General features: G+C 42.7%; 1 protein-coding gene across 1 annotated transcript; it reads right to left on the bottom strand.

The window, feature by feature from the left end:
- On the bottom strand, positions 1-26,948 carry LOC126913418 (putative uncharacterized protein DDB_G0271982). The gene is made up of 4 exons (XM_050712739.1): positions 26,900-26,948; positions 17,997-18,077; positions 16,407-16,736; positions 1-70 (listed from the first exon to the last, which is right to left on the bottom strand). The coding sequence occupies exons 2-4, from the start codon at positions 18,014-18,016 to the stop codon at positions 1-3; spliced, it is 420 nt and encodes a 139-aa protein (XP_050568696.1). The 5' UTR covers positions 18,017-18,077; positions 26,900-26,948.
- Positions 26,949-27,157: the final 209 nt, after the last annotated feature.

Below are 27,157 nucleotides of genomic sequence, written 5' to 3'. Positions count from 1 at the left end.
TCATACTGCCAGGTCAACGATATTCTGAAGACAGTGACTTTCATACTCGAAGTCAGGATCTCCTGCTGATCTGCACAAAGAGAATAAGGCAACTTTCATTTCTGAAATAAGTTTAATCTTTGAAGAAAGTGATTACAAATAAGTTCCCTGAAAAAAAAAAAAGTAATAATAATAATAAAATAAATAAATAAATGACTTAATAGAGACACTATTTTGCAAACCATAGTTTGGCTAACAGAATACTGTTCCTAAATACAAACATTTTATAATCAAATTGTGTTTGTCTTCAGCTTCTAACAGAAATGAGCACTTCATATTTTACTGGTGTTTTTATCCTTTGTATCACAGTGAGGCTAGACCTCACTCAATGTTTTTCTCATGTGACAGAATGCAAATTCATACTCCTCATCTGACTATATATCTTAACTTCTTTGCTCAAGCATAAGAAAAAAATGTTAAGTTGAAGCTCATCTCAGTCTTTTACACAAGTTTTAACATGACAGAAGCTTTATGCATCTCAGGTAGCAAAATGCATTTAGGAATTAAACTATGATTTGAACTTATGTTTATGGCTTACCCCTGAGCTTGGTAGAATAGAAACATCTGAAGCTGAACTCTTGAAAGATCTGCAGTTTTGGATTGAAATATATATATCCAAGTGAAACAGAAAAGGAAACTGGTCTTAAAAAGTATATATATATATATATATATATATACACACATATATATATAAAACACATGCCAACATTTCATATCCAATTTTCCAACTGTTGATCAAGGAAACAAAGCCATTTAATTTTACAAGGTTTTTCATATTGAATATTTCATATTAAATGAAAAATAGTGATAGAAGCCTAAAGTTTAAAAAAGATAAAAAAATGGATAGCTCTGTTTGAAATACTACAAATTAAAAAAAAAAAAATCACATGGAGAGTGGACAGTCATCTTGGACAATACAGAATATGATGGGACCCAGAATTAGTCAGAACACGAAGTGATCTGCCTAGTTCTTTTCCTCAATTCTGAATTTCCTAAAGCAGAAATACTCAAAACAAACAAACAAACAAAAAACAACCAAGCAATGACAACAAAAAAACATTTGGATGAAAACTGGAAAAATTAATTTTCTACAGAACAGAAAATTAAACATTACTAAGTAAAATGGAATAGAAATAAAAATTTTAAAAAGCTTAGAAATAAATCTTGTCTCAATTTTGTCCTCTGGATAGTGCTGTGTTTTGGATTTCTGATGAAAATAGTGCTGATAACACACTGATGTTTTAGTTGTTGATGAAAAGTGCTTACACAGCATCAAGGACTTTTCTACTTCTTGTGCTGCCCTGCCCGTGAGGAATCTAGGGGTGCACAAGAAGCTGGGAGGGAATAGAGCCAGGACAGGTGAACCAAACTTGCCGAAGGGATATCCCATACGGGATATGGTGTCATGCTTAGCAATAACAGCTGGGGAAAGAAAGAGAAAAAGGGGGATGTGTTCGATAGTGTTTGTCTTCCCAATAAGCCATTATGTGTGATGAACTCTTCTTTCCTGCTTTCCTGGAAGTAAAAGAACACCTGCTTGCTGATGTGAATGAATTCTTTGTATTGCTTTGCTTGTGCATGCAGCTTCTGCTTTACCTAGTAAATTGTCTTTATCTTAACCCATGAGTTCTCCTACTTTTACCTTTTCATTCTTTCCTTCATCTCACCTGGGGAGAATGAGTGAGTCCATGTGGTGCTGAGCTGTCTACCAGGATTAAACCACGACAAGCTTTCTTGGAATTTTAATTTACAATGTTACTGCCAAGTAATTCTGTTAATTATTTTATTTATTTTTTTTTTTTGCTAAGGAAAAAAGCAAACAAATTATAAAACCTTATACTTACTAAAAGATCATATTTTTAAAAGCTGGCTCTCACCAAGTTTCATGACGTACTTTCAGATAATTTTAAATCAGGCTTATTTATTTATTAATCTCAAGCCACTTCTGAAGAAGGATTAGGTACACAGAAGTTTGAAATTGTAATAACTAGCTGCTTTTGATATGTGACAGAAAAGCTAGCTAGACTTGTCGTCAAAGGTAGATATATAAATTTTCAGATCCATAGTACATAATTCAAAACTATCTTAGTTCACTTTCTTGGAGACAAAACACAAGCATATTTAATACACATAGTGATCAAATATAAACATAAGATAAGCTTTTAAGAACTTCATCACCTACTTTTTATGTGAAGTGCATGAAAATCATATTTAAACTCATAAATCATTAGTAAATACCTTTTTTTTAATTTTTATTTTTTTTTAATATCATTATAGAGGATTTTGAAACTATTATGATATTACATTCACTTTTGGAAGAATGAGACACAGGAGGATTTTGGTCAGTGGCTGAGAATACCATGACAACCAAATCCAATGCCTGTGTATCTGAATTCAAAATGTCTTTATCCCTGGAATACTGAGCCTATTAACCAGTTGCACATGCACTTCTGCACAGCGCACAGAAGCCACGGATGGATTTTGGACTCACAGTTTTCAGTCTAGTGAGTACTGCAGCCTGTGCAACACTCTGAACCTCTTTGCAGGTGAAAAGGAAACATTTGAAATGCTGAGAGGATGCTCTTGCTGCCTCTGTTGCCGCAAAATATTTGTGTAGCTGCAGTTAAGAGTGATTTTTTCTTCTGGCAAACAAAGGCAGTCTATAATTATTTGGTTTCTTCCTTCTTTAGGAGAGAGCTCCAATTGTTGTTGGCTATAAAATTAATGATATCTCATTTTCTTCTTACTTTGCTGTCACTTGCACATCATCTGAATAAGTTAAGAACCATAACTAAGTAATTTAGTCTTGCAATTTAGTGAATTCTTATAAAATGTAATGCTGAAAAATTTACCTCTTTATTGTCTGTGCTTCAGTTATGAACAACCATGGTATATTTTGATTTTGTTTTCCTCAAGACAGCTGCTGAAGGATATCACGTGAATCATTATATTACCAGTAATCACATTGTCTCTATTTGATAGCTGCACACATTCCTCTGTGGTAATCCATTTGTCTCTATTGCAAGAGCAGATGTAATGTCATTTACCAGTTCTGAGTGATAGTTGGAATAAAACAAATATAATAGAGACAGAGGACTGGGTATTGTCTGAGAAAGAATTGACTTGGCATCATTTCACAACCTTGTTTTCATATGCTGTCATTTTCTGTGGTGAAGAGGCCTCATCATCTGAGCTGGAATTTAAGTCTTCGTATGACTGAAACCAATACTTTACACAGCAGAAACCTGAAGAGGAATTCTGGAAATGTAGAATGGATCTTCTAACAACCTTCATGCCTATCAAATCCTTGCCTGAGTTGCATGACATAGTTCTAATCTCAAAAATACACCTGAACTTTTAACCTGGCTTCTGCAGGTCGGCAGCCCAAGTTAACATATCATTTCATGCATCAGAAAGAAAATTTGTCAGTATCATCTGTAACTGGTTTATGACATACTTGCTGTTCCATTTTAAAATTTTTTACTTTTTTTTTTAACTTTCTGTCTAGATAGCTTTGATCGGGGATAGGTTTTTTTTAGTGTCTTTTTGTCTCATGGAAGAAACGTTGCTACAACTTTTTCATTATTATTTAAATAAGCACCTGGTTTTCATCATCTTCTATAATGTTGCATGTCAAATTCCTTTGTCAACTACTAATCAAGAAATATGAAATACAACATTTTTTGGTCCCAAATGCATTTCAGTTGCAAAGGCAAGTATCTGTTTTCATTGAAGGAAATACTGTATTATCATTCTGTGGCTCTAATCCAGCAAAAGTCTTTTAAACAATATTAAACAGAAAAATAGACCAGTTGAATAAATTGGTATTAATTATGTGTTTAAAGTTATATGCATCATATATACATTGCTGCGGGGGAGGGTAGGTGCTTAAATATCTGTTTCTGAAACATGATATTTTCTGTTATTTGAGATAAAATCCATTTTATTTCCTGAGTGGTTTTGAATTAACTTCCTTTTTTGCTGGGATATAATGTAAGAAAATTCAAAAGCAAATGCACCATAAAAAACAAAGAACCCAGTATATGATGCAATGCAACAAGTTTACTCTGAAAACAATAAAGTGATTTTTTTATTATTTTGCAAGGGATACAAATTGTTAATGACATTCATAACTTCATGCTGGTAGCTTTGCAAAACAAAGAGGCTTAATACAAAAGACCCCTGAGGCTTTCAAGATGCCTGCTTTAAAATTATGGTAATCTTGTCTATATTTCGATATTGGTTCACAAGGAAAATCCCTTATGGTTGATGGCTTTGGCAGAACAATGACACAATAATTTGTAGTAAGCTACCTACTTGGTATGAGACAAAATAATGCCTGCATAACAGGTAATGAGATTAAACAAGAACACAGGGACTTCCTTAAAATGAAAAATCAAAATGTCACCCTGAAGTGTCAGTAGAAATTCAGAGAGTACAGATTTACAGTGGATTCCATGTCAAAAGCAGCTTTTAAATTCAAATAGCTTGCAGATTAATAAGGTCTGGGACAGCAAGTTGTGACTATATCCATGTAGTTTATATATTGCCAGAGTTTTAAGCTGAAAGTAATGTCTTTGGGCTAGGGTGGGGAACTTTCAGCAGATACAACTAAATCATATTTGCTAAATGAGTTTATAAATCATCCAAGCAGTACAAGTAAGCTGAAGCCTTCATTTATGCTTCAGCCTTTTTTTTTATTATTTTTATTTTGTGACATTCTGAAGGTGAGGAGTAAGAAAAACTGATTGTTTAACAATGTGAAGTTCTGCCATTTATAACAACAGCTTTTACATGTACATCTTTTTGAATTGCAGCAGAGGAAGATTAAAGCCTACATAAATAATTAAAACCACATAATATGGTTAAAACAGCTGATTGAATGTCTATACAGTTAGTATACTCAATCAGTATAGACAACTCATATAGCTCCTACAGTTGTTCACTTCCTCACAGATGGAATCCAAAGAGACAAAATATAATTTTCTGTGATGGAACAATAATTTTGCTGTGACAGTACTTAAATCAGTCAGTTGAATTTAAAAGAAAACTAATTCATGCAAGCTCCTTCTTTTTCTTGTTGATTTAATTTATTTCAGAACTTCACTAACAATGATTTATCAGAATCATCTTAAATTTAATACTATGTCCATTATCTCTTTTTCCCTTACAAAAGATCATGGGACTTTTCTTCTTTATTTTTTTTTGGTTTTTTTTGTCCCAAGAAAATCAATTCTTTAAGCTTATGCAATGTCATCTAATGTGTACAAAGAAAAATGCATATTGAATCATGTTTGATTCTGTGACTGAGATTTTTTATTCTTTATTTTTTGTGACCCTTTATTCAGTTAAAATTCCTCAAGGCATTAATAAATTTGCCAGTGAATAACCATATACAGTTAAAATCTAAATGTGCTGGATCTATTAACTATATATTTTTGACAATAAAAAGTTACATTAATTTAACATTTTAAATAAGAACACTTTTCAATGTCTACTGAATCATATACACTTAAATTACAAAGTAATCTTTTATTATTTTTGAAAAACATTTCCAGTTCTTTTCCATGCCCTAAGGAGCCAGTGCTCTAAACGCCTTTTCATACCGTAACTGTACTCAGCCTTTTAACCATAAATACCTGAAATGCAAACACAAGCTCTGAAAGTACATCTAAGGGTTTTGTTAGCCTAAAAATGCCATCTGGTAGACAGCAGCTATATTTGCACATACTAAGAGTTGCACACATTAAAAAATGAGCAAAGAAATAAAACCCTACATAATCAATAAGTTCTATTAACAATCTTGGTATGGCAGGAAGTAGAATATTCAAAAGACTTTATATGCAACCTCACTGATCTTTTACATAAACAGAAAATAACATGTAATTTTTCTTACTTCACATCAGAAAAAAAAAATACTAATGGGTCTTCAAAATGGCTAGAGGCAAATAGGGTGTTCATATTTTATTTCATTTCAGGGAGTTTCTAACTTCTTTGGTTTCTTTCAAAAGGTCTCAGCTTGTACCTCTAAAATATGTTCCCCAAAATACAAGTTATTTGTTTACATTACTGCTGCTAAAGGTCATTTTCCTATTTTAAAAAATGGACTACAGAAAACACAATCATGCATATGGAATATACTAACTGCAGTGAGAGATTCTGTTTATTTCAAAATTCTGTGGCAACTATACACCATGATTTCTCGAAAATTTACCCCAGCCTGGGAGGTGGTGGAACATGCAGTGGTACCTGGTTTGTCTGCACACCTGAGTTGCGTCCCAATAGAAAACAAGGTACAGGGAGACAGATGGGAGGATCAAGAACCCAAGTCTCATCCCTATATGCAGTCAGAATCTAACCAGGGCACACATACACCAAACTATGATGGAGAAATGTTCTCAGAATGCTCACTATGATGGAGAAATATTCTCAGAACGCTCTTTTGAACTATGTCCTTGAAATAAGAATTACAGTAAAGATCAAATAACTCAGAATTTTCTGCTAGGAAATTAGCCAGATGTGTGTTGCTGCAGTAGACTGGAATTCTGGTCCTGGGAAACAAGAAAAGATAATTGTCTTTTCAATCCTTTTTTTTTTTGTCTTTACCATTGATAAGCCTGTGTATAAATCTCCATTTTCATATCAGAGTTAAATCAATAGGTACTACATTCCCATTTTTGAAACCACAACTAATAGCAAGATTTTTTCCCCCCTTGCTTGCTTCCATCACCTACTTCAGCAATGTTACTAATTGCATTGCAGTGTTACTAATACTGCTTTTTGAGGATTTTTTTTTTTTTTAATGGGAGAGTAAAGGTGACATATATGAAGAGGAAGCTATTGGGTTTGTTTGTTTGTTTGTTTGTTTGTTTTCCCTCTTATTACAAGAGAGAATGACAAGAAGAAAAGGTTTTTTTCAAGAAGCAGTTTTTTCACTTCAAAAAACAGTTATTTTAAACTTTTCAAGCTACATGGGAAACGGTATTTTCAGATTTTCTAGGGATCAGAGAAGGAGATGAAGGTAATAGGTATCTCGTAGGCTACATGACACAGGCAGAATTTAGTAACAAAAAAGTAGGTTGCCTGGTCAGGAAGTATACACTACAACCTAATTTCCAGAGGTGATGGAAATCTGGGAATCTCTAGGAAAGTGCTACTTTTTCCCTGCCATAACAGCCTAATTCTAGGATTCATTGCTTCAACTCCTTAAATCTGCTCGGTTTTTATTTGTACCCTATCTGAGAAACCTGAAAACTGACACTTGGGAATACTGATACCTAACATATTTCTTTAAATGGGATCATGCTAGAAGTGACCAACAGTCACCTCTTCAGGCAGCTTACTGACTTGTGTAAGAACTAAATTTATAAAAAGAAAGTCAGGAAGCAATAAGAACATTCAGGAAAAACAAAGCAGAAGGAGCTGGCAATGTTCCCTCTTAACTATTAAAAACAGGTGGGGATGCACTAAGACAAAGATGTTACTAAATTATCCCGTTGGTTAAGAGGTTTGAAACAAATCCAAAGATATACAAGGAGGCAATATTATGGCCAATCTTTAAAAAGAGTGACAATATGGAACATAAGCATAATTGTGGCATCTCTTTCCTCATTATGGCCTATAAAATTCCAACTGTTATATCAGTTTACTCTTCAGATGGAACAGATAAGAAAAGGAAAAAAAAATGCACACTGGATCAAGTACTTTCAGTCTGGCATTCAGCCAAATACAAAGCTAACATAGTATCATAAATATCAGAAAATCCGAATGATTTCAGTGAGTAAGATATGTGGTTAGGTGATGGAAGACAGACCACAAAAAATCCTTTGGAAGGCTTTTTTTATGAGGTTCAGTTTTGTGGCCAACCAGGAAAGATGGAAAGATTACACTGAGGAAGATCTAAGAGCTCTTAATATGAATGACCAGCAACAAGGTCTTGGCAAAAAAGAAGCAATGATAAACTGTGAGAGCAGCCACAGATGTCTGTGGTTAACAGAGCTATGGAACATGAGGAATAAAAATACCAGGTAATATATGATGTGCTTTTAGTCATCATACCATGCTTGCTTATGGCATGACACACACACACTCAAGGCATATTTCTGGCTCCTATGAATACCGAGCGCAAGCTTAATAATCAGACTCCTTTAAAAATATAAAATCAAGATAAACCTGATTTCTTATGTTCCCTGTCTTGCAATCAATGTACCACTGTTTAATATGATGAAAGCACCACCCAAAAGTTTCCTTAGTTTTGGAACTTCTTACATGTCTTTCCTACATGAGTATCCTATAAAAGATGAACAAGCACTGCAACTTCGTTCCACTTGTCTTTATCTGTTCATTTGTTTTCAAAGAACATGTGTTTAATTTCTGAGACTTCTACCCCAAAGTCAAATCTCTTGACAAATGAAGCTAAATGAGCAATGAAGTACTCTGAATATTGCAATGATTCTAAAGAACATTTGATTTGCATAGGAATGTTACCTTAAGTACAGAAAGCATGTGTGGTGAGTTGTCATTTCCTTGTTGTGACATGTCACGTACAAATGTCTAGCTTGATGATTCTGTCACATTGGGAGAAAAAGCTTTAAAATACTTGAAAATATAAAATAGAGCAGATATACAATTTTGGAAGTATAGTTTCAGCATAAAAATGCCAACAAATGGGTAATATTATTGTTTCTGGATTAGATTATCTCTAATATTTTTCTTAAATATTGCAAGTCAAATTCTCATCAATTTTAGAGATCAGCTGCAGTGTAACATAAGTCAGTAGGTCTATAAAAGGCAATGTATAATTAGGGCCAGATATTTTCCTAAACCAAATCATGACACCTATTTCTTCCTCCTTAACATAAAATACTTTACCATATAGATTAATTTAGTAGGTATAAAAACAGTTCATATCATACTCGTTCATTGTAAACAGCTTGAATTCCTGTGTGTGAAAAAAAAAAAATACTTGGCAAGGTCTTTGGGTCAGTTTGAGGAGTGATCATTTGCTTCTTTGATTTATTGACTGTTTAAGTTTGTTAATATTTTGCTTCACTATCATTTGCAGTTGTAACTTAGGTGATTCTATACAGCTTGTAAAATACCTGTCCAGCAACCAACTTATGTACTTTTTTTTTGACTTAAAACAGCAAACAATAATTATTTTTATCTTGTAATTACTACATTTATTGTAAATTACTAAAATATTGTAAATTACTACATTTACAGAGAAAATATTTGTTCACATGCTAGTATCAAGAGAAGACATTTGCTGAAGAACTTTCAAATGAACCTTAGGAATGGACAAATAAACATCATTTTCCAATAGGATTTGCTCTACAAAATTGAATATTCATTGAGTCTCTATTTTTAAGGCATCTAAAGCTGTTATACCTCTCCTACGATCCCAATTTAGTGATGACAGAGTTCATTTATACTGGAAACACACTTTGGAAGGAAATTGAAGAAAAACGAGATTATTGGTGAATAATATTGACTAATACTGCAAGAGCTGAACAACATTCCCAAGAAGTTACGTCTGATTTGGCATATACCACTGTCATTTGTTTCTCTTGGTGCAGGCCAACAATTTTTACTTTTCTAGGTCTAGAAAAAGAATATATTTTTTGTTTGTTTTTCAATGTCTGTACCATCAGTCTGTACTGTAATTTATACGTTATATCTTTCTCAGGACTGTGCCAAAAAGACCATATCCAGCTTCCAAAAGCTATATTGTATCTACACTTTCAAAAGTATAGATACTTATACGTAATTACTGCCTGGACTTTTCAGTGTGTTTCCCCTCAGTATTCTTGAATATATATATATATTATAATATATATATATATATATATATATATATATTGCACATTTAAGAAAAAGGAAGTTCAAATCCAATCATGTCAAACATAAAAATCAGCAAAAGATGGAAACAAAAATTACTGTATTACAAAGGTATGAAATCTTGCCCCTTAAAATCGTTTCATCGGAGAAAAGCACTTAACTCCTAACGACTTCACGTGTGTGGGAGTTTATTTCCAGTGACTTTCAACATCATCCCTTTTATCTCATTGTTATTTGGACTTGCACTCAAATGCATGATGTTTCCAAAATATTACTGTATATATCCTTTTTACACAATAGCTCTGTTATACACTTGCCGAGGCGATCGGCTCCGGGGCAGACGCGTTCTGCAGCGGAGCGGGTAATCGGGACAGGCAGGGCTTTTTTTCCAGCATCGAGGCCACTCAAGGGAGCCGCCAGGACCCAGCAGCCCTCGTGAGGGAGGCTGACGAGGCGTAGGCGGAGACAGCAGCGTCCCCTCCCCGGCCATTCAAAAGCAGCCCCTAGGGAGCGCGAGCAACCAGGAGCGCAGCAACCAGGGCGGGCAAACAGGGCGTGGCATGTCAAAAGGGAGTGGCACAGCAGTTCGCCCAGGCAGAGCGAGCAGGGAGGGTAGAGCATTCCCCCCTGCGGCTGATGGAGAATAGGCGGAGCCAGCAACGCCCCTCTACCCTGATGTTCAAAAGGAGCCCCTAGGGAGCGCGAGCAACCAGGAGCGCGGAGAACAGGACAGGCAAACAGGGCGTGGCGCGTCAGAAGGGCAAGGCGCGGCAGTTTGTGCGGCAGTGCGCGTGGGCAGGGCACGCTCAGGCAGGGCAGAGCGTTCCGCCCCGCCCATAAGAACAACTCACCTAACGGCTGTCTACCACTAGCTAGGCCGCAATGGTCTACACTAGGCAGAGAGCTCTCCCTAAGAAAGTCTGTAACCACCCAGACTGACTGCCCGCTCAAAAATGCGGCAGTTCAGATCTCTGGATGCAGGGAGTGTCTGAGCCTGTTGCTGCCATCTGAGGGAGACAGAGAGACTGGGTGTGTGAGGTGCGAGCAGGTGGATGACCTGGTCCACCTGGTGGCAGAGCTCAGGGAGGACGTGGAGAGGTTGAGGGCCATCAGGGAGTGTGAGCGGGAGATAGACTGGTGGAGCAACTCCCTGCAGGGCCTGAAGGAGAGGTACCGGGGTGAGACACCCCAAGTGGGGGTGCACCCCCTGCCCTATCGCTGTCGGGCAGAGGGAGGGGACCTAGGAGTTGAGGAGGAATGGAGACAGGTCCCTGCTCGACCTTGCAGGCACCGCCCCCCCCCTACCGGCCCCCCCTTCCCAGGTGCCCTTGCACAACAGATTTGAGGCCCTGGAGCTTGAGAGACTGGTGGGTGAGGATGAGGTAGAAAGTCTACCCAGGAGGATGCCTAGGGCGAGGAAGTCGACTCCACGCCTCAAGACTGCCTCCACCAAGAAAGACAGAAGGGTAATCGTTGTAGGCGACTCCCTTCTCAGGGGAACAGAGGGCCCTACTTGTCGGCCTGATCCTACCCGTAGGGAAGTCTGCTGCCTCCCTGGGGCCAGGGTCAGGGATGTTGCCAGAAAGCTTCCCAACCTGGTTCGCCCCTCTGATTACTATCCTCTTTTGATAGTCCAGGCTGGCAGTGATAATATTGAAGAGAGAAGCCTGAAGGCTGTCAAACGGGACTTTAGGGGACTGGGACGGTTAGTGGATGGAGCAGGAGTAAAGGTGGTGTTTTTGTCCATCCCTACAGTGGCAGGGAGGGGTACCGAGAGGACACGGAAAGCCCACCTGATTAACACGTGGCTCAGAGGCTGGTGCCAACACAGAAATTTTGGTTTTTTTTGACCATGGGGTGCTTTACTCGGCACCCGGCCTGATGGCCACAGACATGGTCCCACCTATCTCTAAGGGGAAAACGGATCCTAGCCCAGGAGCTGGCAGGGCTCATTGAGAGGGCTTTAAACTAGGTAAGAAGGGGGACGGGGCTGAAGTAAGGCTTGTTAGAGGTGTGCCAGGGGGAACAATGGCAAGGCCGGGGGAGAAGGCAATGGCCCAACTGAAGTGCATCTACGCTAATGCAATCAGCATGGGTAACAAAGAAGAGGAGCTGGAAGCCATCGTGCAGCAGGCAGGCTGTGGCTTGGTTGCCATCACGGAAACGTGGTGGGACCACTCTCATGACTGGAGTGCTGCAATGCCTGGCTATAGGCTCTTCAGAAGGGACAGGCAGCACAGAAGGGGTGGTGGTGTGGCTCTCTATATTAGAGAGTGTTTTGATGTTGTGGAACTTGAGGCTGGGAATGATAAGGGTGGGTCCCTATGGGTTAGGATCAGCAGGAAGGCCAACAAGGCAAGCATCCTGGTGGGGGTCTGGTATAGACCGCCGAACCAGGATGAGGAGATACGATGAGGAAGTTCTACAGGATAGCTGGCAGAAGCTTGCGAAATCGTCAGCGCTCGTTCTCGTGGGGGACTTCAACTTCCCAGACATATCCTGGAAGCACAACACAGCCCAGAGAAAGCAGTCTAGGAGGTTTCTGGAGAGCGTGGAAGATAGCTTCCTGACGCAGCTGGTTGGCGAGCCTACCAGGGGAGGTGCCCCGCTAGACCTTCTGTTCACAAACAGTGATGGACTGGTGGGAGATGTGGTGGTTGGGAGCTGTCTTGGGCAGAGTGACCACAGAACGGTAGAGTTCTCTATTCTTGGCGAAGTCAGGAAAGGGACCAGTAAAACCGCTGTCTTGGACTTCTGGAGGGCTGACCTTGAGCTGTTCAGAACACTGTTGTCAGAGTCCCTTGGGAGGTGGTTCTGAAGGCCAGAGGAGTCCAGGAAGGCTGGGCACTCTTTAAGAAGGAAATCTTAATGGCTCAGGAGCGGTCTGTCCCCACGTGCCCAAAGATGAGCCGGCGCGGAACTAGACCGGCCTGGCTGAACAGAGAGTTGTGGCTCGAGCTTAGGAGAAAAAGGAGGGTTTATAATCTTTGGAAAAGAGGGCAGGCCACTCAGGAGGACTATAAGGATGTGCAGGGACAAAATTAGAAAGGCCAAAGCTCATCTGGAGCTCAATCTGGCTACTGCCATTAAAGATAACAAAAAATGTTTTTACAAATACATCCACACAAAAATGAGGACTAAGGAGAATCTCCATCCTTTACTGGATGCGGGGGGAAACTTAGTTACAAGGGATGAGGAAAAGGCTGAGGTGCTTAATGCCTTCTTTGCCTCAGTCTTTAGTGGCAAGACCAGTTGTTCTCTGGATACCCGGTACCCTGAGCTGGTGGAAGGGGATGGGGAGCAGAATGTGGCCCTCACTATCCACGAGGAAATGGTTGGCGACCTGCTACAGCACTTGGATGTATGCAAGTCGATGGGGCCGGATGGGATCCACCCGAGGGTACTGAGAGAACTGGCGGAGGAGCTGGCCAAGCCGCTCTCCATCACTGATCGGCAGTCCTGGCTATCAGGAGAGGTCCCAGTCGACTGGCGGCTAGAAAATGTGACACCCATCTACAAGAAGGGCCGGAGGGTAGACCTGGGAAACTATAGGCCTGTTAGTTTGACATTCAGTGCCAGGGAAGTTCATGGAGCAGATTATCTTGAGTGTCATCATGCGGCACTTGAAGGGCAACCAGGCGATCAGGCCCAGTCAGCATGGGTTTATGAAAGGCAGGTCCTGCTTGACGAACCTGATCTCCTTCTATGACAAAGTGACGCTCTTGGTGAATGAGGGAAAGGCTGTGAATGTGGTCTACCTTGACTTCAGTAAGGCTTTTGACACCATTTCCCACAACATTCTCCTCAAGAAACTGGCTGCTCATGGCTTGGACTGGTGTACACTTCGTTGGGTTAAAAACTGGCTGGATAGCCGGGCCCAAAGAGTCATGGTGAATGGAGTCAAATCCAGTTGGAGGCCGGTCACTAGTGGAGTCCCCCAGGGCTCAGTACTGGGGCCAGTCCTCTTTAATATCTTTATCGATGATCTGGACGAGGGGATCGAGTGCACCCTCAGTAAGTTTGCAGATGACACCAAGTTAGGTGCATGTGTCGATCTGCTCGAGGGTAGGAAGGCTCTGTAGAAGGATCTGGATAGGCTGGACCGATGGGCTGAGGTCAACTGTATGAAGTTCAACAAGGCCAAGTGCCGGGTCCTGCACCTGGGGCACAACAACCCCAAGCAGCGCTACAGGCTGGCAGATGAGTGGTTGGAAAGCTGCCTGGCAGAGAAGGACCTGGGAGTACTGGTTGATAGTCGGCTGAATATGAGCCAGCAGTGTGCTCAGGTGGCCAAGAAGGCCAACAGCATCCTGGCTTGTATAAGAAGCAGTGTGGCCAGCAGGTCTAGGGAAGTGAATGTCCCCCTGTACTCGGCTCTGGTGAGGCCTCACTTCGAGTACTGTGTTCAGTTTTGGGCTCCTTGCTACAAGAAGGACATCGAGGTGCTCAAGAGAGTCCAGAGAAGAGCGACAAGGCTGGTGTGGGGTCTGGAGAACAAGGCTTACGAGGAGCAGCTGAGGAAACTGGGGTTGTTTAGCCTGGAGAAGAGGAGGCTCAGGGGTGACCTCATCGCTCTCTATAGGTACCTTAAAGGAGGCTGTAGCGAGGTAGGGGTTGGTCTATTCTCCCACGTGCCTGGTGACAGGACGAGGGGGAATGGGCTAAAGTTGCGCCAGGGGAGGTTTAGGTTGGATATTAGGAAGAACGTCTTGATGGAAAGGGTTGTTAGGCATTGGAATGGGATTGTTAGGCATTGGAATGAATCAAAGCTTTATACAGTTCTACGTCAAACCTGGATATCATGCTACGTGGGGCTTTTTGGCCTACATTTAGCCAAAAGGCAGGCAACTCAATGATTTCATTTTAATAGGATCCTAAGTATGTGTTTAAATATTAAGCCAGGCAAATACCACAGTATTATGAATTATGTGCTGAGCAATGTACAGAGCTTTAACTCTTCGATCATCTTTTTCCACATAATTATGCCAATCCAAACTGCAGACTGCGTTCCTATATTATTTTTCTTTGCTCTCAGTAACACTGTAACACAACATTTCCACGTATTTTTTAACACTTTCAGACAGAAACATAAGCTTAATCTATATGCCATGAACAGGATCTGGTACTATCTGCACAACTGCTTAATATCAAAAGGCAGAAATCCCATATATTCAGATTTTCAACACTGTTTAGGTCTGGACTTGCAATTATAATGAGAGTATCTCATGACATTCAAAAAAAAAAATCTACAAATCCATTCAAGCCTGTCTTCACATCCTCAAAATGCTTCACAAGTTTCTTCAGTTCACTGTTACTTGTAAATCAGCATGTTGATTAACATCTTTAGAGAGAAGTCTCCAGTAATCTTCAAATGTGTTTTGTTGAAATGATTGTGTATACAGTAGAGTCAAAATTAGAACTAATGGGAATATTTGGGAACTTCCCCTTCATCTTTCACTTTACCTTCCCCTTTGTGGTGGTTTTACTCAGCTGGGCAGCTGAGCTCTACCACAACCACTCTCTCACTCCCCATCCTCAAAGGGAAGGGGGGAGACAATACGGTGAAAAGGGCTCAAGGGCTGAGATAAGGACAGGGAGATTACTCAACAATTCTCATCACAGACAAAACAGACTAAGCATAGGGAGATTTATGTAACTTATTACCTATTGCTAACAAGCTAGAGTAGTGAGAAACTAAACCAAAACAAACTAAAAACACTTTCCTTCCATCCACCCTCTTCCATGTCCTCCCCCCGAACAGTGCAGGGGAACAGGGAACAGGGGCTGTGGTCAGTCCCTAATGCTTCGTCTCTGCCGCTCCTTCACGGTCACTCTCTGCCCCTGCTCCACATGGGGTCCCTCCCACGGGATGCCGTCCTTCCCAAACTGAGCCTGCGGGGGCTGCCCACAGGCAGCAGCTCTTCAAGAACTGCTCCAAATATGGGTCCGTACCATGGGGTCCATCCATCAAGACCAAACTGCTCCAGCACTGGTCCCCCATGGGTGGCAGCTCCCCCCAGACCCCCTGCTCCTGCGTAAGCTCCTCTCCATGGGCTGCAGCTCCGGCCCGGGGCCTGCTCCTGCGGGGGCTCTCCATGGGCCGCAGCCTCCTCCAGGCCACATCCACCTGCGCCACTGGGGGCTCCTCCATGGGCTTGCAGCATGGAGATCTGCTCCGCCGTGGGACCCATGGGCTGCAGGGGGACAGCCTTCTCCACCAGGGGCCTCTCCACAGGCCGCAGGGGAACTGCTGCTCCATGACAGAAGCACCTCCTGCCCTCCTTCTGTGCTGACCTTGGTGTCTGCAGGGCTGGTTCTCACTCCTCTCTCTCCCATCTGCTGTTGTGCAGCACTTTTTTTCCCTTTCTTAAATATGTACTCACAGAGGCACAACCAGTATTGCTTACAGGCTCGGCTCTGGGCAGAAGCTGGTCCCTTTTGGAGCTGGTTGAAATTGGCTCTTACCCAACATGGGGCAGCTTCTGGATTCTCCTCCCAGAGGCCACCCCTGCAGCGCACCCCCCGACCCCCCCAAACAAAAGCACTTGCCATGTGAACCCGATACACCCTTCCCCCTCCCCTTCTCCTCCTTCTCCTTCTCCTTCTCCTTCTCCTTCTCCTTCTCCTTCTCCTTCTCCTTCTCCTTCTCCTTCTCCTTCTCCTTCTCCTTCTCCTTCTCCTTCTCCTTCTCCTTCTCCTTCTCCTTCTCCTTCTCCTTCTCCTTCTCCTTCTCCTTCTCCTCCTTCTCCTCTCCTTCTCCTTCTCCTTCTCCTTCTCCTTCTTCTTCTCCTTCTCCTTTCTCCTTCACTTTTGCCTTCTCCTTTTCCTCCTTCACGTTCACTTTCACCTTGCGTTGCCTTCAAAACAAACAAAAAAGGTTTTCTGTAAGGGTTTCCATTATGGAAATAGATCTATTAAATATGACAATACCTAGCATCACAGAATCACAGAATTGTAGGGGTTGGAAGGGACCTCAAGAGATCATCGGGTCCAACCCCCCTGCCAAAACAGGTTCCCTTGAGCAGGTTGCCCAGGTAGGCATCCAGACGGGTCTTGAGTATCTCCAGAGAAGGAGACTCCAAAACCTCCCTGGGCAGCCTATTCCAGTGCTCCATCACCCTCACTGTGAAGAAGCCCTTTCACATATTGGTGCGGAACTTACTGTGATCTATTTTGAGGCCATTGCCCCTTGTCCTGTCCCCACTGAAAAGAGGTTGGCCAAATCCCTCTGTCTCCCACATTTAAAGTATTTATAAACATTGGTAAGATCCCCTCTCAGTCTTCATTGTGTTTTTCTACTGTGAAGCTGTATGTTGTTTAAGTAGGAAGAAAACAGTGAGTTAAACTTCCACTTTCAAATGGAAAAACAAGTTTGGGCATTTATGCTACTAACTTGAATTGATTTAATGTAAGAGAACAAAATGTCTGAATTAAGGACTATAACTCCATATGCATGTATCTAAGCTGATCTATTTCTAAGGAGAGTGAAGATACAATTTTATTTAAAAATAAAAAATAAACTTATTTTCTACTATTTATTTTATCTAATATTTATTAGGAATATGTGTCCTGATTTTTTTATATTTCTTGAACTATAATGGTAGCTTATAATATACTGTGCGTATTTGGGGACAGTATTATAAAAACGGGAAAATATCAGGTATCATTGACATTTTTGTTATACCAGTACTGTGAAAACAAAAACCAAACCAAACCAAAAAAAAAATAAGTCTAAAAATGAAAATGCTAAAGCAATAAGAAATGCATTCTGCAGTAACAAAATAATCTAAACAATGATTGATTCATCTGTACACAGAACTTTAAATGCAGTTAAATCAAATATATGGAAAAAGAGAAAACCCTAGGGGTGGGAGAATGCATTTTATTTCTATCCATAAATTGGTCTAGCTATGTTCATAGCTGGCACGTCATTTCTCATTGAAATGGAAATATATTTTTACCTTTATTACACTAGCATTTCTTATACACTCCTCTAATCTACTGAAGAAGAAAATGTCCTACAAGAGAAAATGCAGATGAGCTTTTCTTAAGCAAACAAACCAAAAAATCACAAACCAAAATCAAAGCCATTACATTTATAGAACAGTCTATAGTACCTGCAAACATGGAGAGTCATCCAAGTGACTAACTAGGTAAGTTTTTTTTGAGCAGGAGGAGGAAGACTGGATTCAAAAACACTGGGAAAAGAAAAGGAAAGAACTCACGGGTTGAGATAAGGATAATTTAATCAAAGGAAAAATAATTATTAAGTGAACATTATTATTAATTAAATAATTTAACTAAAGGGAAAAGGAGGAAAGGAAAAAAAAGGAAAAAAAAAAAAAAAGAAAAAGCAAAGGCCATGTGGAAGTGCAGAGGAAAGAAATTACTCTCTAATTCCCACCACCAAGCAATTTTTTACCGCATCCTTGAAGCAGGGCCTCAACACACATAGCCATTGTTCAGGAGGACAGACAATTCCACAATGAGAGCCCACCCCTCCCCTCTTTGTACTTTTTCCACCTTTTATTGCTGAGTGTGACATCATATGGTATGGAATATCCCTTTGGTTGGTTTAGGTCAGCTGCCCTGGTGATGTTCCTTCCTCACCTCTTGCCCACCCCCAGCCTGCTGGCTCTGGGCGGGTTAGAGGAAGTCTTGATGCTGTGCCAGTATTGCTCAGCAGTAGACACAACACTGGTATGACACCAATGCTGTTCTAGCTGCAAGTGCAGAGCACAGCACTGTATGGGCTGCTGCATGGAAAGTTAACTCCATCCCAACCAGATCCAGTACAGCCATATTTCCTTTCCTTTCCTTTCCTTTCCTTTCCTTTCCTTTCCTTTCCTTTCCTTTCCTTTCCTTTCCTTTCCTTTCCTTTCCTTTCCTTTCCTTTCCTTCTTCCTTTCCTTCTTCCTTTCCTTTCCTTTCCTTTCCTTTCCTTTCCTTTCCTTTCCTTTCAGTGCAATACCTACTTAAGTATCTTTGAAATATACTGTGGTTCATGTGGGAATGACTGTATTATATGCAAACTTTAAAATCACCATAGAATGTTAAAGCTGTAGTTAATTGTTCATTGTTCTTTTGTTTAGACAGCAGGGTGTGTACAGTCATGATTCTGAGTCATGCATTTTCCTACCTGAGTCAAACAATCTGATAGATAAGCAACTATGTTTCTCTGGGCAACAATAAGCACACGTTGTATTTAGAAAAGTGGAGCAATTTTCTAGAAATCCTGCTTCCAGTTTCAATGCTCAAGCCAACACTCCTGTTTACTGTATTGCAAAATTCACAATGCAGTTAAAACAAGTAAAATCCTCAAGGAGTGAAATGATTGAAAAGTTGAAAAGAGCACCATAATAGTTATATATATTATGGCGGGGAGGGGGAAGAATTTCACCCTTTCTAAAATAAGTAAATAAATACATGCAGACCATAAGAAAAACTACACACTGTTGTGCTAGAATCTGTAGTTTAGGAATAGGAAATGAAAACATAAGTCAGTTGTCACAAAAATATGTTTCTTGATACACTCTTTGGTCTGCTTTTCATGGTATCACAAATATTATTCACAACTATCCTGTGATGAAATAATAAATTAAGGTATTGGTTTTCTTGTACCTTTTCAATTTAGTCTAGTCTATACACGATATTCTTGTAATTAATTCTTAAGTTCATGACCTACTTTGTATTATTACATTTCATTCCAATTCATTCCAATTTTCAGTCTCTTAGCACTATTTAATGCATTGCATACATTGATACTCTGACATGTTGGCAATACCTCAGCAATCGTTTGTCATCAGCACATTTTTATTACTTGTTCCAAGGTCATTAATGAAATTAAAGTATTAAGTAAAATTAATCCCAAGAACAATCTTTGGGTGATTGTCTTTAGCCTTTTTGGTACCAATTATTATCTTTTCCCCACAGATATTTTCTTCGATTGTTCTTTTCTTCATTTTACCTTTCTCTTTATGTAACACCAAAATACATCCTTTACAGAAGTCCAGGTACAGCATTAATTTCACCTAGAAACTGATTATCGGGGAAAAATTAGCTATCTATATATAGAGATATAAATATATATGTATACTTAATTGTAATATTCTATCCAAGAAAACTGTATCCCATATTTAGTTCCCGTTTTTTTCTCTGACTTAAATATGCTCTTCAATAGGGTCCTTTTAAGTAATAACAGGAAGACAGACTTCTGGCCTCTGAAGGGTTGTTGTGGTTTAGCCTGGCTGGCAGCCAAACACCACACAGCCGTTCGCTCACCCTCCCCCCTCCCTCTCCGGGATGGGGGACAGAAACGGGAAAGTGAAGTCTGTGAGTTGAGATAAAGACAGTTTATTAAGACAGGGAAAAGAATAACAATAATAATAATAATAATAATAATAATAATGTGTACGAAATAAGTGATGCACAATGCAATTGCTCACCACCCGTTGACCGATGCCCAGTCTATCCCCGAGCAGCCGGCCCCCCACCCACCCCGGCTAGCCACCCCTATATATTGCTCAGCATGACGTCAGATGGTATGGAATACCCCTTTGGCCAGTTTGGGTCAGCTGTCCTGGGTCTGTCCCCTCCCAGCTCCTGCTGCATCCCTAGCCTGCTCGCTAGCAGGACAGAGCGAGAAGCTGAAAAGTCCTTGGCTTGGTGTAAGCATTGCTCTACAACAATTAAAACATCAGCGTGTTATCAGCGCTCTTCTCATTCTAATCCAAAACATAGCACCCTGCCAGCTACTAGGAGGAAAATTAACTCTGTCCTACATGAAACCAGGACAGATATCCACCCCTTATTCCATACCATTTATGTCATGCTCAGGTTACACTCTTTCCAATACCTTCTAATTAATCACCATTTTCATCTATGATATATAGCAACCATGGTAGTGATGACATACAGTGTTATATGACAATTAACATACTACAATTCAACTCATGGGCTATTCTCACCCAGTATTAGGTCCCCTTGAGGTACACACCGAACCTCCCCATTCTTTTGCATTACCCACCAAGTGCATCCAGGTCCCTGGGCAAAAGCAATCCCACGAATGGGCTTGCCTTTTCCTGAGGCAGGAGTAGCCCAGACTGTCTTACCCAGCATGTTTCTTACTGTGCACTACAGGAACTTTATCCCCTTCTACAGTGCGTAACAGGTTTGATTGGGCAGGTCCAGCTCGGTTGGCAGATCCTCTAGTATTGACTAACCAGGTGGCCTTTGCCAAATGTGTTTCCCAATTTTTGAATGTCCCAGCACCCATCGCTTTCAGTGTAGTCTTTAACAGTCCATTGTATCGTTCAACTTTCCCGGAGGCTGGTGCATGATAAGGGATGTGATACACCCACTCAATACCATGTTCTTTGGCCCAAGTGTCTATAAGGTTGTTTCGGAAATGAGTCCCATTGTCTGACTCAATTCTTTCTGGGGTGCCATGTCGCCATAGGACTTGCTTTTCAAGGCCCAGGATAGTGTTTCCGGGCGGTGGCATGGGGCACAGGATATGTTTCCAGCCATCCGGTGGTTGCTTCCACCATTGTAAGTACGTGGCGCTTGCCGTTGCGTGTTTGAGGGAGTGTGATGTAATCAATCTGCCAGGCCTCTCCAAATTTGTATTTCAGCCATCGTCCTCCATACCAGAGAGGCTTTGACCGTTTGGCTTGTTTAATTGCAGCACATGTTTCACAATCATGAATAACCTGTGCTATAGTGTCCTTGGTCAGGTCCACCCCTCGGTCACGAGCCCATCTGTATGTTGCATCTCTACCTTGATGGCCTGAGGTGTCATGGGCCCATCGGGCTATAAATAATTCACCTTTATGTTGCCAGTCCAGGTCCACCTGAGCCACTTCAATCTTAGCAGCCTGATCCACCTGCTGGTTGTTTTGATGTTCTTCAGTAGCCCGATTCTTGGGCACATGAGCATCTACATGGCGTACCTTTACAACCAGGTTCTCTACCCGGGCAGCAATATCTTGCCACAATGCAGCAGCCCAGATGGGTTTGCCCCGGCGTTCCCAGTTGTTCTGCTTCCATTGCTGTAGCCACCCCCACAGGGCATTTGCTACCATCCATGAATCAGTGTAGAGATAGAGAACTGGCCACTTTTCTCGTTCAGCAATATCTAAGGCCAGCTGAACGGCTTTCACTTCTGCAAACTGACTCGATTCACGTTCTCCCTCAGCAGCTTCTGCAACTCGTCGTGAGGGACTCCATACAGCAGCTTTCCATCTCCAATGCTTTCCCACCATACGACAGGACCCATCAGTGAACAGGGCATATTTCTTCTCATTTTCTGGTAGCTTGTTGTACAGTGGGGCTTCTTCAGCACGGACCACCTCCTCCTCTGATGATATCCCAAAGTACTTGCCTTCTGGCCAGTCCATAATCACTTCCAGGATTCCTGGGCGACTGGGGTTTCCTATTCGAGCCCGCTGAGTAATCAGTGCAACCCACTTGCTCCATGTAGCATCAGTTGCATGATGTGTAGAGGGGACCCTTCCTTTGAACATCCAACCCAGTACCGGCAGTCGGGGTGCCAGGAGGAGCTGCGCTTCAGTACCGACCACTTCCGAAGCAGATCGAACTCCCTCATATGCTGCCAATATCTCCTTTTCGGTTGGAGTATAGCGGGCCTCAGATCCTCTGTATCCCCGACTCCAAAACCCCAGGGGTCGACCTCGAGTTTCCCCAGGTTCTTTCTGCCAGAGGCTCCAGGTGGGACCATTCTCCCCGGCTGCGGTGTAGAGCACATTCTTTACATCTGGTCCTGTTCGGACTGGCCCAAGGGCTACTGCATGAACTATTTCCTGTTTAATTTGTTCAAAGGCTTGTCGTTGCTCAGGGCCCCATTCAAAAGCATTCTTCTTAAGAGTTACTTGGTAGAGCGGGTTTACAATCAGACTGTAATTTGGAATATGCATTCTCCAAAACCCCACGACACCTAGGAAAGTTTGTGTTTCCTTTTTGCTAGTTGGTGGAGACATAGCTGTTATTTTGTTGATCACATCCATTGGGATTTGACGACGTCCATCTTGCCATTTTATTCCTAAAAACTGGATCTCTCGTGCAGGTCCTTTGACTTTATTTTGTTTTATGGCAAAACCGGCCTTCAGAAGGATTTGGACTATTTTCTTCCCTTTCTCGAAAACTTCCTCTGCCGTGTCACCCCACACAATGATGTCATCGATGTACTGCAGGTGTTCAGGAGCTTCCCCCTGCTCCAGCGCAGACTGGATCAGTCCATGGCAAATGGTAGGGCTATGTTTCCACCCCTGGGGCAGCCGATTCCACGTATATTGGACTCCCCTCCAAGTGAAAGCAAACTGTGGCCTGCACTCTGCTGCTAGAGGGATGGAGAAAAATGCATTAGCAATATCAATTGTGGCATACCACTTGGCTGCCTTTGATTCCAGTTCGTACTGGAGTTCTAGCATGTCCGGCACTGCAGCACTCAGTGATGGCGTGACTTCGTTCAGGCCACGATAGTCCACTGTTAGTCTCCACTCACCATTAGACTTTCGCACTGGCCATATGGGACTATTAAAAGGTGAATGGGTCTTGCTGATCACTCCTTGGCTCTCCAGTTGACGAATTAGCTCGTGGATGGGAATCAGGGAGTCTCGGTTGGTGCGATATTGCCGCCGGTGCACAGTTGTGGTAGCGATTGGCACTTGCTGTTCTTCAACCCTCAGCAACCCCACAACAGAAGGGTCCGTTGAGAGACCGGGCAAGGTAGACAACTGTTTAATGTCCTCTGTCTCTAAGGCAGCTATGCCAAAAGCCCAGCGGAACCCTTTTGGGTCCTTGAAATATCCTCTTCTACGATAGTCTATGCCAAGGATGCACGGAGCATCCGGGCCAGTCACAATACGGTGCTTTTGCCACTCATTTCCGGTTAGACTCACTTCAGCCTCCAATACAGTTAACTGCTGGGATCCCCCTGTCACGCCATAAATACAGATGGGCTCTGGCCCTTTACAGCTTGATGGCATTAGAGTACATTGTGCACCGGTGTCTACTAAAGCCTTATACTTCTGTGCGTCAGACGTGCCAGGCCATCGAATCCACACAGTCCAATAAACTCGGTTGTCCCTTTCCTCCCCCTGGCTGGAGGCAGGGCCCCTCTAGTCCGGGTCAGAATCTTCGTTTCTGTGTTTAAAAGACTGCCCGCTAGAAGTTGGAGCAGCAAACTTTTCAGAGAACCCCTTTCTCCCGATTGTTTTCTTTTGCAACTCACGTACCCGTGCCTCTAGGGTCTCAGTAGATTTTCCATCCCATTTTCTCATGTCCTCTCCATGGTCACGTAGGTAGAACCACAGGGTGGTGCGGGGTGTGTACCCACCATATTGTCTTCTTTGCACGGATGCACATTTACCCCTAATAGCCGAGACGCTGGTTTGTACAGGTGGGGAAGAAAATACACTCTCTTTAAGTTGGTGGACCTCTTCAGAAAGTTTCTCCAAAGTATTCTCTTTCAGTTGGTGGCCACTGGTTCGTTCAGGTGGGGGGGAACATACATTCTCTTTAAGTTGGTGGACCTCTTCAAAAAGTTTCTCCAAAGTATTCTCTTTTAGTTGGTGGCCACTGGTTTGTTCAGGTGAGGGGGAAGATAAATTCTCTTTAAGTTGGTGGAACTCTTCAGAGAGTTTCTCCACAGCCGAGACGCAGGCCTGTAGGGAAGAGGAGAGATTTCCTTCGTACTCCCGGAGTTGTTTAGCCATGTCACCCACTGTGGGATCTTCACCGTTTTTCCAGGTTATTATTGACAATGTGCTGGCCCTTGTTGATGGTGCATTCCGTACAAAATTCCGCCATATGGGTCGAGTACACTCGACTTCATCTGGATCTGTGGATGTTTGTGCATCGTCTAGGTCCTTATAAATTACTTCCCGTACGGCTAATTCCCTCAGGTACTGAATTCCCTTCTCCATGGTGGTCCACTTGACTGGTAGACATACAAGTTCTTCCTTGTAGGGATACCTTTCCTTCACAGCTGACAGGAGACGCCTCCAGAGGCTGTGAGATCGTGCTCCATCTCCAATTGCTTTGTCAATGCTTGCATCTCTAGCAAGGGATCCCAACCGCTTGGCTTCCCTGCCCTCTAGTTCCACACAATTTGCTCCAGTGTCCCAGCACCGGAGCAGCCAGGTGACAAGCTGTTCACCTATACAGCGACCAAAATCTTTTCGCACATCTCGTAGCTCACGCTGGTATAGGGTTCGGGTAGTTACTGTTGATTGTCTGACATCCTCATCCTCATCTTCATCCTCCTGCACACTTGATGGCCCAGCCTCGTCTTCTCCATACCCAGACTTAGCAGAAGACTGTCTGCGTTCTAAACGACCTGAGTCTATACCATTTTTTCACCTTGTCTACAGGGGCAACTTGCACTGCTACAGCTCGCCTCTCCGACCCGTCCACAGGGTCTGCCACAGGGGTTGGAATACCCTCTGCAGGGGCAACTTGCACTGCTACAGTTCGTTTCTCCGACCCAGCCACAGGGTCTGCCACAGGGGTTGGAGTACCCTCTGCAGGGGCAACTTGCACTGCTACAGTTCGTTTCTCTGACCCAGCCACAGGAGTGGGAACGGCTGCGGGAGCTGGAACGGCTGCGGGAGCTGGAATGGCTGCGGGAGCTGGAACGGCTGTGGGAGCTGGAATGGCTGTGGGAGCTGGAGCCAGGACGGCTGCGGGAGCTGGAGCTGGAACGGCTGCGGGAGCTGGAACTGGGACGGCTGCGGGAGCTGGAGCTGGAACGGCTGCGGGAGCTGGAGCTGGAACGGCTGCAGGAGCCGGGACTGGAACGGCTGCGGGAGCTGGAACTGGAAGCGGCTGCGGGAGCTGGAGCTGGAACGGCTGCAGGAGCCGGGACTGGAACGGCCGCAGGGTCTGTCACTAGGTTGATAGTAGCATCAATTGCAGCTCGATAGGCACAAGCCAGACCCCAGCACACCACAGTGATTTGTGTCACTTCGGAACTGCCAGAGTCATGACACCTTTTTTTCAAGCATTCTACCAGTTTTTTAGGATTTTGCAGTTGTTCAGGGGTGAATGTCCAAAACACTGGAGGTGCCCACTGCCCTAGAAACCTGCCCATATCCTCCCACACTCCCTGCCACTCGCAAATATCCCGCCTCAAGACAGATCTCCGGATGAGACTCCTAAGTAGTTGTTTAACCTTAAACAAAACCTGAAGCGCATTCAGGAGACATAACAACAAGAACATGCTGGTCTGAGTATCCCAAGGATATTCAACATCTTGGAGAGCTACCGTAACTAGCTCGAGGGATAAGAGGGTGGTGAAGGAGGAAGGGAGAGTGAACAGGTAGGAAAAAATATCTTCCCCTGTCCCCTCCAGAGATTGACTCCCTGATGAAAAAAGGCAATAGGTGTAATTGCTAATAGTTTCTGAGATATGGTTTCCGAAGTATAGAGTCGACGACAGTGCTGAGTACAAATACCAGGTTAGAGTCATCACCAGAAATCTCATCATTTCATAAGCCATCGTTACACCACACAGTACCATAACAATCTTAAACCAGGGCCCAGAGAGGATAAACAGCACAACAGGGAGCACATACAGAAAGTAACTTGCTATAAAACTCAATTTGGGAAACAGGTACAGTAGACTTGAGATTAAGGCAATCAACATTGTGACTAGCAACTATTAAGCAGGTCGAATACTTATATCAATTTTAGTTTAACACACTCTGGTCAAATCTGTCGATATCTCAACCCTTCGGGCCCCACGTTGGGCGCCAAATGGACTGTTGTGGTTTAGCCCGGCTGGCAGCCAAACACCACACAGCCGTTCGCTCACCCTCCCCCCTCCCTCTCCGGGATGGGGGACAGAAACGGGAAAGTGAAGTCTGTGAGTTGAGATAAAGACAGTTTATTAAGACAGGGAAAAGAATAACAATAATAATAATAATAATAATAATAATAATAATAATAATTAATAGTAATAATGTGTATGAAATAAGTGATGCACAATGCAATTGCTCACCACCCGTTGACCGATGCCCAGTCTATCCCCGAGCAGCCGGCCCCCCACCCCGGCTAGCCACCCCTATATATTGATCAGCATGACGTCAGATGGTATGGAATACCCCTTTGGCCAGTTTGGGTCAGCTGTCCTGGGTCTGTCCCCTCCCAGCTCCTGCTGCATCCCTAGCCTGCTCGCTAGCAGGACAGAGCGAGAAGCTGAAAAGTCCTTGGCTTGGTGTAAGCACTGCTCTACAACAATTAAAACATCAGCGTGTTA

This window comes from Cygnus atratus, chromosome 1 (genome assembly GCF_013377495.2).
Source record: "Cygnus atratus isolate AKBS03 ecotype Queensland, Australia chromosome 1, CAtr_DNAZoo_HiC_assembly, whole genome shotgun sequence".
Classification (NCBI taxonomy): Eukaryota; Metazoa; Chordata; class Aves; order Anseriformes; family Anatidae; genus Cygnus; species Cygnus atratus.
The sequence above is the reverse complement of the archived record's forward strand: the minus strand, read 5'-3'. Positions and strand labels throughout refer to the sequence as shown.